Genomic DNA, 16,623 nt, shown 5'->3' with positions numbered 1-16,623 from the left:
TGGGAGAGCCTGGGTTCGAGACATCAGCCGACCTGGCTTCAAGTCCTGGCTCTGTCACTTTCTAGTTATGTGACCTCTCTGAGATAAATGGGCCAGGCGGTGGCACTAGGAGAGGGCGGGGGGGGGGGGGGGGGGCGGGGTTTGAGGATTAAAAGCAGTGATATTGGGATCCCTGGGTGGCGCAGGGGTTTAGCGCCCGCCTTTGGCCCAGGGCGCGATCTTGGAGACCCAGGATCGAATCCCACGTTGGGCTCCCGGTGCATGGAGCCTGCTTCTCGCTCTGCCTGTGTCCCTGCCCCTCTCTCTCTCTTTGTGTGACTATCACAAATAAAAAAAAAATGGTTTAAAAAAAAAAAAGCAGTGATATTGATAAAACACCCAGCACAGCGTATGCCGCAAAGTATGGATACAGGTTGACTCTTACAATTCAAGTGTGAATTATCCTTTGAGGTTCACTTCAGGCCTTTGGCATAATGGTGAAGATCCAGATTCCTTCATGTGCTCTGCTTACCACCCTTGGGCCTTGGAGGTAAGGCAGGAGCCAGTCCCATTCAGCTTGTGGTCTGGAGCTTTCTGACCTGCCAGGGCAGGCTGGGAATCCCCCCATCAGTTCCTCTTTGAGTCATTTGGAACAGAGTCCTCAGGTGACCCTGACTTAGAGGGCCTCATTTTCCTTCTCTTTGGTCTGTGAAAATAAAGCAGAAGTGAGAATAGAGGTAGGTTTCCTGAAATATTCAACTCAAAGCATGCAACCATAGTGCTACCTGGGGCCTCAGCCCTCCTGGGTAGTGGCAGTCACTTGGGGAAGAAATCAGAATTTGCTTCATAATTACCACTCTCCTTCTGTGCTCCTTGTGGACTTTCATCCTGGGTTTCCATTCCTGCTTCTGAGAGTGACCCCCTTCACCCTCCTAACATAGTCACTTGGTAATGCCATGGTACAGAGAAACCTGCATGGTGGACTAGGCGTTACTGACACCACCCCATTTAATTCTGTGAGACATAGTTATCATTCATAATCTCCATTTTACAGAGGCAGATACCAAATCTCAGAGAGGTAAAGTGACTTGCCAAGCATCACAGTTTATAGCTCTGAGTTCACAAACTTCCCTGGGATCAAGGCTTGTGTGCACCCAGCCCCTAGTGGTCAGCACTCTGTGCTTAGAGTTGAGTGAAGAGTAGGAGAAGAGCAGGACCTGGATTCACCTGGATTCACTGTCTTCTCCTTACCCTGGACCTTTTTTTTTTTTTTTAATTTTTTTTAAATTTTTATTTATTTATGATAGTCACACAGAGAGAAAGAGAGAGAGGCAGAGACACAGGCAGAGGGAGAAGCAGGCTCCATGCACCGGGAGCCTGATGTGGGATTCAATCCCGGGTCTCCAGGATCGCGCCCTGGGCCAAAGGCAGGCGCCAAACCGCTGCGCCACCCAGGGATCCCTCCTTACCCTGGACCTTAAATAGTTACTGACTTGCTGAGAACTGGTTTCATCATCTGTGGAAGGTTGGCAGGGGCAGTAAGAGGGTTGATAATTAGAGGACCTATATCCTGGACTTGTCAGGATTAAATGAAATAATGTAAGTTAAGTGCTAAGCACCATGTCTGTTGCACAGTAAGTGCCTGGTAAGTGCTCTAACAGACATTCAGTTACATTAATTTAATATTAGAATTATAATGTTGTAAAAGGCTGTCATCAAGCACATCTGTGCTCAGCCCTGTGTTTGGCTTCAAGGAAGACCAGAGCTGGTATCAGGCCAGAGAGGGAATGTTCTTTACCAAACACTTTCTGTGTTTTACCTACCTGATCTCAAGGTAGAGGATAGTATTCCCAACTGACTGTGGAGAAAACTGAAACATAGAGTTCCTGAGATCACAAAACTAATGATTCTGTCAACACACATTTATTGGGCATCAGTTAGGTACCAAGCTCTGTTCAAGGCCCAAGACACCCTGTGAAGAACGAGACGGGCAGAGCCCTCCAGGAACGCACCTTCTCGTGGAATGCTGCCTCAGCAGAGCAGACAGTCGGGTGGAGAAGCCATACCTGCTCCACTAGACTGCTCACATTCCCCAGACAAGCCGTGCCCTTTTCTTTTAGCTTGTGCTTGCTCATACTGGGTTTTCTGCCTGGTGTCCCTTTTCCCCTTTCTCACCCTGGCCACTTCCCGTCACCCTTCAAAGACCATCTCACAAGTCAGCTCCCCTTTAAAGCTTTCCCTGAACACTCCCCCCATCAACCCCTACCACCACTCTTGGGGGCTTCTTGTAGTTTCTTAGCACCTTCTACATGCTTCTGTGACAGCAATTCCATGTGTGCGAGCTATCTCTCACCCATCTGTCTCCTCTGCCACATTGACCTCTTCAAGGGCAAGGACTGCATTTTATTCATCTCTTTGTAGATTCAAGGCTTGGAACACAGGCTCTAGAGAAATGTGTATAGAATATAATGAGGGACTGATTGTGTTCTGTCCCTGGCGTAGTTAGGAAAGGCTTTGTAGACATGAGAGGGAGTTCTGAATGAGGCCTTGGAAGATGAGTGGGACTGAATTGGAGTGGGGGTATGAGTGAAGGAGGGCAGTTTAGAGGGAGGGCCACGTAGGGTTAGGGCTAGGGAAAGAAGAAGGATGTTTAGAAGAAATAGGAGGGCCTGAGAGACAGGGCCTTAGGTTTCTGTTGGACAAGGAGGGAGTAGGAAGCCTTGAAGGAATCAGTGAGTCAAACAGTGAGTCAAAACTACTTTGGTAAGATCCAGCAATTTGGTAAGGATGGCTGAGGGGGCCGTATGTGAGTCAAGATGGGCCCCTCGGCACCCACAGTGAGATTGTGGTCTTAGGACTCATTGCCTGCTAAGTGTGGCAGCTTGGGAAAGGGAAGTCCTCTATTGAGATAGTCTCCATACCTTTCTGCAGTTGTCAGGGAGAGCTGCCCTGCCGATTTCTGCTGTGGTCTGTGCCTTTCCCTAGCTGGATCGGGAAGTGGAGATTCCTTACTTTTTGGAGCCAGCAAGGCTGATGCCTAAAGGAACCATTTCTTCTGTCTGACATCAAGAGGGGTGGAGTTGACCAGAGTGGAGAGCTGGGCAGAGGCCCAGGGCACGAAGGCCAGTGAAGGGTGGAGAGAACCTGTTTACCATTGTGCACTGACCCAGGGCTAGAAGGAGCAAAGCCAGGGAATTCCTTATGGGAAAGGGAGGCAGGCCCAGAACCAGCTTGTACTGGGAATTGGGAAGAGTGAAGCAAGCCAGACTCACCCAGACAGACACCCTGGACATTGCCCTACCCTTAAGTCAGTAGCTGCCAGGATGCTGGGGGGAGTGCCAGGCTGCCGCAGACCCAGACCATTTTCCTTTTCCACACTGACTCACAGCATGGCCTCGGGCAGATCACTTACCCCCTGGGCTATAGGCTTCCCTGACTGTCTGGGGAGGAGGTGGACTCACTGGGTGATCTTACAGGCCTCCCAGCCCTGACTGTCAGCCATTTGCACCCCTCCCCCAACCCACCCTGTCTTGCATTCCAGTTACCTATCATCAGTTATGATGGAGCTGGCATAAAAACTATTTATACTCCCAGTCATTACCACTTCTTAGGTTAATGAACTCCAGAGGTTGTTACCCAGCGTGCAAAGTAGGTCAGCCTTTTGTTTATCCTCACTTTTTCCAGCCCTGGGAGAGGAGAGCTCCCCCACCCTTGTCCCTGGATCTGTCATTGGCTGTGCTCTTTCTGCAAATCCACTTCCCAATTTTCCACACTTTCTTGTCGCTCATTCCTGCCCTTCTCAGCACAGAGGGTAGTGGTTCTCTACTGGGTGGTAAAGAAGAGGGAAAAGGATGTGACAGGCACGGAGGCTTTTAGATTATATTGAGGCCAAGTGGTGAGACACTTTATATTTATTGGATAATTTAGTGCTTAAGTGGCAGCCCCCACTTCCAGGCTGTGTAACCTTGGGCAGATTACTCAGCCATGCTGAGCTTTAGTTTTCTTGTCTATTAAGTGGAGATAATAAAAGCTACTTCCTTGGGGAATTGTGTGCATATATAGTACTTGGCAGAACTATTCCATGGCCACTGCTGGAAATGTGTCAGCTCTTACTGCCTCATGTTATCTTTACCATTGCCTTCTAAAGAGGTGGCATTGCCCCCATATTACAGGTAGGGAACTGCTCAGAGTGGAGCAGCCTGTCCAATTTCAGATAGCTATAAAAAATGATAGAGCGGGAATCAGAAGCCAAGAATTACAGTCTCTGTGTCATTAAGTAAATTACTTAATCTCTCTGGGCATCAATTGCTTCATGGGAAAAATGGGCATGATCCTGCCCTGCTCCATGTGTATGTGTATGGGCCAGTCAGATGAGAAAAGGGATATGAAAATACTAGGTAAGCTGCAAATACTGGTTCCCCAATAGCTACCATTTGCCAGTCACTTGCCAGGCTGGGCCCTTATACACATTTATTCCCAGTTGTAGTCCTATAAAATGTGAGACGTTTATTATGGTTCCACTTAAAGATGAAGAAATCGAGACAAGGAGGGCAAATACTTTGCCCATGGTCTCCCAGGTGGAGGAGCTGGAATGGAAACCTAGGTTGACTGGCTTCAAGATCCCCACTCTGTTCACTCTTCCCATACCCCAGCTGACCTCCAGTGGTTGAGATAAGGAAGATCAATCCTAGAGTCTGTAACTTGGGTTTTCTGTTTGGGCTGTGTTTTTCTCTTCAAATGAAGAGGATTTCTGTTTGGGCTGGTTTGGAGAGTGAGGCTTGGAGGAAGGGATTAAACTGGTTCCCTGGGACCAAGATTTATCTTTCTCCGTTGGATGAAGGGAACATGGGCATGGACACCATACCTGGCTGGCTGCTAGCCAGGAGGGCTGAGATGTGCTTGAGCAGAAGGCAGACAGCTAGAAGGACAAGTGGGGAGAGAGCTCCAGTCTTGCTGGGAACAAGTCTTGTTCCTCTCAGCTCTTAGAAACTTCCAACTTCTAGGTTTGGGGAGAAGGCTAGGGAACTGGGAGCTCACAGAGCATGGTGTCAACAGAGTGTCACTGTTACTTTGGCCCGTGGCCTGGTAGAGCACAGCTAAGCCTAGCTCAGCCTGAGAGCTCACAGAATCTGGGATCAGTCATCCCCTGGCTGCCTACTTTTATCTCCTCTGTGCCTCTCTCCCTCATGAGGGGGCGACTGACAAATAGCACATTGCCCAGGCTTGCCATCCCTCAACTGAGGTTGTGCTTGGGAGCTGTGCCCACCAGCATACTGGCTTCACTGAGCATTACTGGGTATGGGCAGGCTGCTCACTGAGGCTGTCAGAACACTGGAGTTGGGGATAGACTGTCTCCAGGGGCTTGGGGACCAGAGAAAGAGCCCTGCAGTGGCTTCTGGAGAATGGCAGATTTCCTCACAGTCTTCCCAGGGGAGTCCAAAGCAGCACACGAGTCACTGTGGCAGAGTGTAGAAGTTAAGTGGTAGAACTTAACTTATTAGCTTTGTGACTTTGCCCAAATCACATAACTTGTCTCATTGGGTCAAGTTTCTCATGGGCCAACTAGTAATTAATTTATTAATTAGTGAGGGATCTACTTCACTGAGCTATTAGTGGCACAGATAAAGTTGGTGTAGGCAGCAGTGGTTTGTAGCCCTGAATGCAATTCATTTGAAAGTAATGATGTCATGGAAAAAGCAGGCAGGTACCTGTTGAATACCTGTGAGATGCTTGGTGGGAGTTACAGAAGTTCAAGACCCAGTCCAGATAGGGAGGGAGAGTGCTAAACAATATGAATAGGTTGTAATGAGGTGCTGCTCATTTCATGTCTTGATTCATTAATGAATTACTGCTGAAATCAATTTTAGGGGATTGGGACCAGCGTTAGAAGAAAACAAAAAGAAATAGAATAATATAAAACGAATATGAAAATTTCAGAGTGCATAAAAGAGTAAATTATTTCATAAAATGTATTTCAGTTCTATGTGTGTGTATGTATAAAATCTCAGTATAAAGCGTATTTCTTACTGTGAATCTCAGTTTTAAAACTTTGAGAAATGGTATTCTAAATTAAGATAGAGGTCTTCAGATTGGAGGACAGTTAATGAGATCAGGGCAAGCATGGAGGCTATGTGGAGGCTGAGGACTTAACCTGTAGAAGCAGAGGAGTAGAGTACAAGGGTCAAGAGCATGGGCTGTGGAGTCAGGCAGGCCTGGGTTTGAGTTCCAGCTCTGTCACTTCCAGCTATATAGCCTTGAGTGAGGCACTTAACTTTACTAAGTCTTGGATTCTACTTCTGGAAAATGGAGAGAATGGTATTATGGTAGGGTTATTACATGAGAATAGGAAGAAATTTGTAAATAGTAAATGATATATAGATGGTAACTACAATTGCTGCTGGTATTTGAAGTTGTGGTTTTTATTGTTATATTGGGCTCTGAAAGGGTTGCTGTGACTTGGAGAAGGGAGAAAAAAGGACATTTCAGATAAGGATGGGTGATTGATAAGGATGAGCATGTGTGTGCCTGGTATGAGACTGGTGTGGCTGAGATTTATGCAGCCTTAAAAGGGGGTGTCGAGGTTATAGATAAACAGTATCAGGAAAGTTTTAATAGTAGAAACTTCAACAATAGGGTAGCTTCACCTGGTAATAATGAGGCACCATCCCTGGTGGAATTCTAGCATGAGCTGGGCCACTAGAGACTGTTCTCATTAAGATCTTTTGATTGCAGAGACTCCCTCAGGCCACCTTAAAGAAAGAGGGGTTTTCTGCAGGGTAAGTGAAGCTCTCAAACTGAAGCATCCCCTGTGTGCTATTTGGTCCTTTAAACTGGCCATTTGGTCAACTTCCCTGTCACTAGAAGCTGGCTCATGCTCTTCCTCCACTGTCAGGAGAAAACTACCTCAGATAGTGTCTACACCATCATGCTATTTTCAGGGATGCTCTTGACTCTATCTTCATCTTATGGCTCCTTTCTGGGCATCCTTCGAGGATCAATTCCAATGCAGGTCATTGCAAACTGAGGTCTAGAGAGGGCACAGGGATTCCTATACCAGACAGCAGTCTGATCAGATGCCTTTTGAAATCCTGCCTGACTAGACTGAAGGATATGTGAACCTTCTGGTTTAAAAAAAAAAAAAAAAAAGATAGCCCTCAACTTTCCAGGAGCACATCCTGTGCATAAAAACAAATCTACCTGCTGTTAGAGAGCACCTAATGTGCTGAGTGCTGGATACAACCAGACCTCTAGTATCTTCTTTTCACCATCTCCAGGTGGCTTAAACTCCTCCACTACTGGAGAAGCCACTCAAATGACCATATTTCCTCAAAATTTTCCCAATTTAAGGTTTTAAAAGTCAAACATCTTTCAGTTGACATGTACATTTAAAGTAGTGGTGGGGTTTTAAAAATTATTTCTGAGAAGATCTTGCCAAATCAGTGGTGCAGCTTAAAATCAGTAATGTCTTAGAATCCAGGAAATATGGTCGTTTGTTTTGTAACCAATTGAAATTCCGGTTTGAGGTTTCATACTGGGGCTTTGAAACTGCCAAAGCTGTTATCTGACATCATTTAAAGGAACACTGAACTTCAATGTGTTCCCCTATGTATCTGCAGTTGGGAGAATGGGTATCTCTGAGGGCCTGCAATCAGATCTTATCAACAAAGACAGACTTGGAAGGTTGAAGTATCAAATGGGCATGTATTTAATCACAGAGGAACTCACTGGAAATGTACTCTCAGGCAAAAGCCTTGCCATCTGTGAGCCTCAGTCTTCTCATCTGCTCAGTGGGAGGATTGTATCAAATATTATCCACATCCACAATTGCTAAAACTTCTGCTAACGTAGTGTGGGCATCCTCTTTCAGAAGGCTCATCCCCTGACTTGTAGAAGCTAATGGTTTGTAGGCAGAGGGAGGCAGCCTGTCCTGTGATACCTGGGCCTTTGGTTTCCGTTCCCTGGGTATGTGGGGGTTGCCTGGAGACATGCATCTGTCTATTTGTAAATGTCTTGATCTAAAGGTGTGGTCTCTCCTTAAGGAAAGGAGTGTCCTCCTGCCCTGGTTCTGCCTCTAGGTGGTTGAGAGGGTCAGCAGTTTAAGAGGAAAATGACCTGTGTTAGTGTATTTTGAGGGTCAACTTTGTCCCAGGCTGTCGTTCCTCCTCAGCTGTTCAGCTCCAAGGCTAGGCTCAGGCCTGTGCAGTTCCCCAGATAAAGTACACTAAATAAGACCTTCCCTTTTGTGTTTTGGAGGCCTCTGTTCTGCCAAGGCCCCTCCCTCTGCTCTTCCAACCAGTAAAAGTCACAGCAGTGCATTTCCTTCCGTCAGAGAGAATCAGAGAATCAAGGCCTGGGCCAAGCCCTAGCCCCATCATGTCCTGTTCCTAAGGGCCTCCTCCCAGCTGCCTGAGTGCCTCTGACCCTGCACTCCTTTCTGGGAGGTCAGGCAGGACCAAGTATGGACTCTTGGCTAGGATCTAATTTGGATTTGAGTCTGGGTTTTTCCACTGATTTGCTGTTTGACTCTGAGCAAGATATACTCCCTGGATATCTTACCTCTCAGTGTCAAGTACTTTTTTCAGTTGGAGGGGGAAAAAAAAGAAATTCAAAAGATCCATAATCTACCACTTTAAAAGTGATGAGAGCATGTATGTGTGTGTACAGAGGTATATCTACACATACATCTCTTTTCATTGTTTTTTTTTAACCAATATTGCTCTGTAGGCTAAATAAGAAAGTATATTTAGAATACCCAGTCTACAAGTGCTAGTCTCCTCCCTTTTGCCCCTCAGAGTTGTATGAGCTCAGGACTTCCTGGGACCTCACTTCTTGGAGGAAACCCACTCACTCGAAGCACCCTCTGGCCAAGCCAGGGATCCTGCCCCAACCTGCCTTAGCTGCTCCAGTGCCTGCCTGCCTGCCTGCCTCCCTGGGGTGGGTCTCCGCTCCAGTGTTTCCCCAGGGACTCTAGTGAGCATTCAGCACCCAGCAGAATGTCAGCACCATGAGGGCCAGGACTTTGTTCTAGTCAAAGGAGAGTTTCCTCACAACCTGCCCAGAAGCCCTGGCCCTAGAACAATGCCAGCACAGCTGTGATAGCTGCTGCTCAGTTAGTAGAGGTATGAATACAAGTGATATTTGAGGAGGTTTTGAAGCATGTATAGGATTTTGATAGGTAGAGACAACTTGGAGTCTATTCCAGCAAAGGGACTGGCATGAGCAAGGTGGAGAGGTGGGAAAGGGCCAGGGCATAATTGGGGAAACTATAAGTAACTAGCTTTGCTAGAGTGAAGAGATAAGCATGTTATTTCTGTACTTATTTGACTATTTGTCTTTTTGTTTGTTTTCTTTTTGCATCTAGCTCTACACCTTGCATGTAGGCCCTCTGAAGAGGTATATTTATCTAGACAGACACAGGACAGGAATGCTTTGCTTTGGTGCACAGATGCAGGCACTCAAACCTCTGCCCCTAGAGAGGCATAGTGACCCTGGCTCCTTGACACACATTGGGGGAATAGGCACTTTACCTGGTGTCTTTTTGGCCTATGGCTTCTAGAGAGGGTGTGGCATTCCCTCTCATCTATGTTAGGGTGTTCATGAGTTAGCAGCCCCAAAGGGAATACAGGGATGGAAGACAGAGGCAGGAGTGAAGGCCTGGTAAGGCTGGTGGCTAGGGCCTAAGCCAGGGCCTTTGCTTCTCTTGGCACCTCTGACAGGCCCTACCCTTTGCTCCACAGGCTAGAGGAAATCCCCCTGGAGGTGCTGAGGCAGAGGGAGTCCAAGTGGCTGGACATGCTCAACAACTGGGACAAATGGATGGCCAAGAAGCACAAAAAGGTGAGGGGCCTAGCCTTGGGCCTTGGGCTGGGAGTTGGCAGCCTGGGGAAGAAAGGAAGAGGGAGGAGCTGTATCAGCCTAGAGGAGCAGGCGCTTCTCCAACTGCCACTAGCCTTGAGTGTCCCTATCTGCCAGCTCTGAAAAGGGAACAGAAGCTGGCGGGAGGGCAGGGACCAGTCTTCATTTGATCCTCCAAGATGACTTCAGACTCACACAGAACTTTGTCCTAGAGTCAAACTTCAAAGCCACTTTTAGCCAAAAGCCCTTATAGGAAGCTTTCTTCCAACCCTCCTAGGAGAAGTTCTTGCTGTTACTTAGAACATATCAGGGAGAAAAAAAAAAAAAAAAAAAAAGAACATATCAGGGAGGACTTTAAAATACTAGTAATAGCTAACATGTGTTGAACATTTGCAGTGTGCTGGATACTTGACTTGAGTAATCCTTGTAACACTCCAGTGAGGTTGGTAGCAGTAGTACCCCCACTTTGTGGGTAACCCACAGAATTAAGATTTGAACCCAGGCAGCCTACATTTAGTCCCTGCATTTTTCATCACCACCCTCTAGATTAATGTGATGAGTTCCCTCTTGCCTCCCAGCCAAAGGAAAAAGAACGAAAAGTAACCTCACAGTTTAATGGTCTTATAAAAATAAGAATACCTAGTGGCCTTCTTCTAGTTGGTCTTTCTTTAGACACTAGCTCTATTGCTCCCTAGGAATACCCTTGCCCGGCACTGTGTGTGTGTGTTGATGCCCTTGGCCACCTGGGCAGGATCCAATTACTCCCTGGCCTAGTGGAGACCTGTCTAGAACCTCATAGCCAGGGTCTCTCTGCACAAGTTCCCAGGGCACAGAGTGAACCTGCTGTCCCCCTTGTCATCACCTGACATGCTGGTCTAGTCCAGGCTGGCGCAGCTGGCTGCAGGGCCTAGCGGAAAGCTCAGGACTGAAGGTTAGATATGGGCTTAGGCCCAGCCCCTCTACCTTCCCCTCTTTATGCCTATGGCTAGCTGTGCAACTTTGTATGAGTCACCTCACCCTCTCAGCCTCAGTTTCCCTGGTTGAGTGGTAATGATAGTCATGTTGGGAGGCTCCCATGAATTGGTAACTATAAAGCCCTGTGCCAATGGAGGAGAGGCACACCTAGGCCTGGGCTTTTTCTTGCTGTTCTATATAGGCTTTGTAGCATACATTTTTTGCTTATTAAACATTTCTCTTAAAACATTGTTTTTAAAGACAATTGTTCTCCACTGCCTCCTGCATGACTCTGGGGTTTATTTTCCTGCCTCCTTTCTCCTCAGGCTCTTACCCTGAGCTTCAGCTCCCTCTCTGCTGTCTGTTATGACTAGTGGCTGGCAGGGACAGTGGATCCTTCATGCCCCACCCTCCCTTGCAAATGGGGATTACAGAGGGTAGCCTTGGGGAGCTTTCATCAGAGCAGGCAGCATCACTTCCTCTTTCCCTTTGTTTCCCTGGAACTGTGGTTAGAGGCCAAGGGCTCCCCCTGCCCAGTAGGGGCCACTGCAGGAGGCTGTACCCCTATCCAGAGGCCCTCGACATCTGCTCTCTACTCCTGCCACCTCAGCTGTGGTCACACTGGCCCTAGGAGCTCTTCCTGCCTGGCTGTACAGGCTTGGGTTCTCCCTGTGGTCAAGAAGTCATGGCATAGGAGGTACAATACGGGCTTCAGGAAATGGGTCCAGACCCAACACTTCTCCTGGACTTATTCTGAGTCCCCAAGAGGGGACTGTATGGAGGCAAGGTTCTGGCTGGAATGCTATCTTCCCCTGTAGGGCTCTGCTCAAACTGTGACGAAGCCCTCCCAGAGTTCAGCAGTCAGGGTGTGGCCTCACTCAGCTGTCAATCAGAGAATGATAATCCCTTGTGCTTTCTCTTTGCTGAGCACTTTCTCTTGCTTTATCTTTTCTGATCCCCACCATTGCCTCCTCTCTAAGGCAGGCAGGTGGAGTTTGCCATCTCTGTCACTTCTGTGCTGAGGAGATTCCTGAGGCCAGAGTGGGAAAAGCTGACTGTACTCCTGGTTCTCCATCCCTGTCTTCCTAGCCCTGGCCTGAGTGAGCGCAGGGCCTCTTTGAGAACCTCAATGGACTGAAGGTATTCCTGGGCTCCGCTGGGTCAGACCAACTATTACAGGGGGCAATGATGATATGGGGGCTGGCTCAGGTCAGGCTAAGCTTGGCCCTGGAGAGAGCCTAAGGGACCTGTGGCTCTAGGTCATACTATTGCCCTTTGCCAAAGCCTTCTCAGACCAAGTGGCCTCCCTAAGGAGACCCTTGTCCTACAGCAGCAGGAAACTATTCCTAGAGTCTGGGGCAGTTCCCTTCCACTGTCTTCCTTTCCCCCACCTCTTCCCTCGACCCCTTTGCAGGCAGTCCCAGAAGCTTGAGCTTCTGCTCCCATGAGCAGCCACTCTGCTCTTCCCCCACTGCCTCTAGCCTGTCTGCCTCTCTCCTTCCTGGTTCTTGACACTCTCTGACCCTTGGAAAGTTTTCTCTTGTTTGTGCTGGTCATCAGGAAGGCTAGGGCTTCTACGTTCCTTTGAGAGATTCTAATGGGACTGTTTGAGGGGGTTTCCAGGTGAGGGCAAGTTAGGTGTGAGCCCAAGCCCCTGGGGCTTTTGTTTCAGTCATTTTCCTGGGATGGAGGGGTGGAGAGGAAGGCATTTATTGAATACAGACTATGTGTATAAATGCCCCATGCTAGGCATTTTCCTACCCTTCTAATAGAATTCTAGATAATGCCATTCTGTTCTTAACTATTGATGAGAATTGATTGGCTTAAGGTCAGCACTGGATTCCAGCTCACATCCAGTTGCTCTTCCTACTGCTCTGAACTCCTAGACCACGCTGCTTAGTGCAGGGGCTGAGGGGAGTGTCATTGGCCAGTACCCCCAACCTCCATTCTATAGGAGTGGTGCCTCTGCTTTTGCTAATCCTCCATGACCATTGGCCTTGAGGTCAATAAACATAGCTGCCTCAGTCTCATTCTGTCCCAAAGCCCAGGTGGAGCTCTCATCTAACTCCAAGAGGCCAGTGAAGTGCAAAGTGCATGGGGCTGAATCCCTCTAGTATGGTATAGGAGGTAATGGGTTCCTGATGGTGTGACCTTAATATTTTCCCAATCTATGTTTCAGTTTTCCCATTTGTAAGAGACATGATTTTTCAAACAATTTTGACAGTGGAAGCCTTTTTCTGATAAAGAGAGCAAGTATAAGAATTAAGCACTAGCTCTGGGTCATGAGCTACCCCAAACACTTCCTCCCTCTCCTCTCCTAGTCTGTGAGTGGTAGGAAAGACCTGTGCCTTTGTAGCAAGAGATGAAATCAGATCTCACAGCCAGGCCAGCTGCCTCTGCCCTGGGCTGGTAATTGTGGGAGCTCAGGGTCAAGGAGAACAGAAGAAAGGATTCATGACCAAAACAAAGAGGGAGCCATTCTGATCAGCTCTCATTTTCCTTCTGAGTTCTGCTGAGTTCCCCTCTAGGTGGATTGTGTCCTGCCACACAACTACTTAAACAAATACCCCCTTGGAAGTGCCCAGGCAATGTCTCTGGGCACATTCTGGGTTATCTCAAAGGCTATTCAACTTGCAGCTGCAGCTGTGTCCCACACAATGCAGATCCCTCCCTAGTGATATCCATGGGGGTTCTCCAACTTGAATGGTTCCATTTTGATTCAGAAAATGGACATGGGAATTCATAATTATGTGGTAAATGTCAGGAATATCTGTTCTATCATTGGGCCAGGGGAACATGGAGACTGACATCACCTGGTGACAGCATTTCTACAGTTATTACTTCCTCTGTCCCTGGCATCCTAGGCTATGCACCATAGCAATAGTAGCAACAGGAGGAAAGTCCTCTTTTCTTCCCTTTCCTACTTGCCTCATGTGCTAACTGAAGGCCCACCAAACACAACAGAGGAGCTGGGTTTGTACAAAGCCTCTGGAGGAGTTGCCTGGGTGGATGCATGAACACAGTCCTCTTTTTTGACTTTCAGATCCGTCTGCGGTGCCAGAAAGGCATCCCACCTTCTCTGCGGGGCCGTGCTTGGCAGTACCTGTCAGGAGGCAAGGTGAAGCTACAGCAGAACCCTGGGAAGTTTGATGTGAGTGGCCCTTCTTTCACCCTTCCCTCCCCTTCCCACATCTCTTGATGTCCTTCCCATGACAGCAGTCCTCCATGTGTTCACTTGGACCTCAGCAATATGAGCTGATTAATAGGACCACCCATCAAATGCCCCACTAACCAAGCCTGTCCAACCTGTGACTCCTGGGGGCTCTGCCCATCTAAAGCTCCAGCAATTAGCAGGCTTCAGTGGGATGGACGGATTTTCCATCTTCCATTCCAGCTCTTTCTCTTGTCAACGACCCAATTTTGCTTTCTTGGGCTCATCAGGAGGGGACACTCAGACCACTTCCCTGACTGCCTTGGGCTCTGTGCTATGGGCCTTTGAGGGCCTACCCTCAGGGACACAGAACCCTCAGTAACTCTTGGCCTCCCAACCTCGACTCTTTTCTCCTGCCTCATTCAAGCTGGCCAGACACAGTTCACCCATGCTGTTATTGAGGTTGTCAGCTTTAGGGGTGGCAGAGCTAAACCAGTATCCTTATGGGTTAGAAACTGGTCAGTGGTCAGAGAGGGTATCCTCTGTAGGCATGCCTTCCCCTCATCACTTGCTGCCCGCTGCCCCATGGCTGCCAGAGTAAGAACACCCTTCCATTCATGAGGCTTCTTTTTTTTTTTTTTTTAAAGATTTATTTATTTATTCATGAGAGACAGAGAGAGAGAGAGGGAGAGAGAGAGAGGCAGAGACACAGGCAGAGGGAGAAGCAGGCTCCATGCAGGGAGCCTGATGTGGGACTCGATCCTGGGACTCGATCCTGGGACTCGATCCTGGGACTCCAGGACCATGCCCTGGGCCAAAGGCAGGCGCCAAACCGCTGAGCCACCAAGGGATCCCCCTTCATGAGGCTTCTTAGGGCTGACCTGGGCTGGGAAGCTCCTCCAGCATGCTCCCCAATGGGAGGCACTTGGCTCCCCTGGGATTACCCTGCTTACCTGCCAGACCTGGCCCCAGACATCAGAGTTTCTCCCAAGCTCTTGGGACTGGTAACAGGCAGTGAGAGAGCTGTCAGCTACCAGCTCTTTGTTAACATACTTCATGCTTTGGCAAACACTCTTGTTTTGCCAAACCTGTTCCCTGAGAAGAGTGGGTGGGGCAGGGCAGCCTAGAGTTTCTGCTGTTGATGAGGCTGAGAATCATTTGCTAGCAGTACTTGGCAGTGGGGCTAGGGGGGTTGGTGGAGTGTCTGGCTGGGGGCAGCTCTGGGAATCAGGGTGATTGGACTATCCCACAGAGCATCCATACCAGGCCCTGCTAGAGCAGCCTCTTGACTCCAGTGTCTTCTCATCCCTTTCATTTCAGGAGGCTGTATCCTGGGTGGAGGGGGGAAGCTCAGCTGTGGGAACCTCTCCTCAAGTCCATGATTTACCTCTGGCTGCTAGAGCATAGGTATGGGAGCCAAGAGCTTAATCGGCCAGGCCAGACTTCTGGTTCCACAGTTAGTTAATATGAGCACATCCTGTGTGAGTAGCAGAGCACAAAGCTGTGTGTGCATTTTGTGTGTGGGGAGTAGTGTGTCTAGAGAGAAATCAGCCAGGTAGATTTGCCAGGAAAGGTCTTTTAGATGCCCTGAAGCTGAGTGGCGGGTCCCCAAGGCAGTCCTGGGGGCTAGAACAGTGGTTTTCGAGCACACCTAGAAGAACTTTGCCTGTGGATGACATGGAGGAAGTGAGTAAGGATGAGAAGCTCCCTCTGGGTGCTGTGGACATGACAGCCAGAAGCAAGGGTACAATGACAGGCTATTGGTGGCAGCACATAACAGCATCTATTCCTGTGCTCCCCTGAAGACCCAGGGGGCCAGCCCCAATCTCAGCTGTCAAGGCAGGTTCTGCAGCCTCTCACGGCTCCATCTTCTCTCATAGTTGCTACTTCTTCCTCCCTCATTGGGCAGGGCAAGACCTTCTGTCCTTTTCTTACCTGGTTTTCTTCTCTGGCTTCATCTCATGATGGCGGAAGTGTCTTCAGGCTTTCCTGGAAGCTGCTGTAGCTGCATCAGCTGCTAGCAGCCCACACTTACCTTTGATTCTCAGAGCCCTTTCTTCCTACAGGCCCTTCAGCTATACTTCTTCCTTTCTCAGCCACCCATGCGTGGTCAAGTGTCTTGGGCTGCTAAGGTACCAGGTGAGCACATCCTAGGAACTGACTTCTTGGGTTCTCAGGTCCCTACCTTACCAGAGCCCTCTGGAAAATTTGTGGGTTCCTCCTCCACTTTCTGACAAAAAAATCCTGCATTGGACTCAGACAGTATCCAGCCCTGGGCTTGACTTGGAAGCCTCATAGGACACAAGCCCCCATCTTGAGAATATATGAGACTCTAGAGTTTATATACCCACTTCTTCAGCTGTGTGCCTGATCAAAACCCCTCTGTGGAGTCATTTGGTTCTTCTCTCCACCCTCCAGCCTTGAACACTCTTAACGGTTTTTTCGCTCAGTACTTACTCTCTCAGGTCAAGTTACCTGGTACCCTAAGGTCTTTAGTTTAATGTCAGAATACATCCACTGAGGGAGCACAAGAAGGAAAGGGGCTTGTATGAACATACCTGCCAATCAAGGCCAAGGCCTGGGTCTGTGCCCTCAGGTGTGTTTGCTGAGAATCTAGCCCTTATCCCTGGGGCCTTCCCTAATGCTGCACCAGCCCTGTCCTTGCTCCGCCCTCTAGATTTCCT

General features: G+C 48.6%; 1 protein-coding gene across 3 annotated transcripts in view; it reads left to right on the top strand.

The window, feature by feature from the left end:
* TBC1D10A (TBC1 domain family member 10A) overlaps window positions 1-16,623 on the top strand; it is a 32,099-nt gene that overhangs the window by 10,394 nt on the left and 5,082 nt on the right. For all 3 annotated transcript variants that reach the window (XM_072803206.1, XM_072803205.1, XM_072803207.1), the window contains exons 2-3: window positions 9,717-9,816; window positions 13,832-13,939. In XM_072803206.1, the coding sequence (XP_072659307.1) occupies window positions 9,717-9,816; window positions 13,832-13,939 (208 nt within the window). The remainder of the gene's footprint in view (window positions 1-9,716; window positions 9,817-13,831; window positions 13,940-16,623) is intronic.

The sequence above is a fragment of the Canis lupus genome, chromosome 27 (assembly GCF_048164855.1).
Source record: "Canis lupus baileyi chromosome 27, mCanLup2.hap1, whole genome shotgun sequence".
Classification (NCBI taxonomy): Eukaryota; Metazoa; Chordata; class Mammalia; order Carnivora; family Canidae; genus Canis; species Canis lupus.
This window is presented reverse-complemented; position numbering and strand designations above follow the sequence as displayed.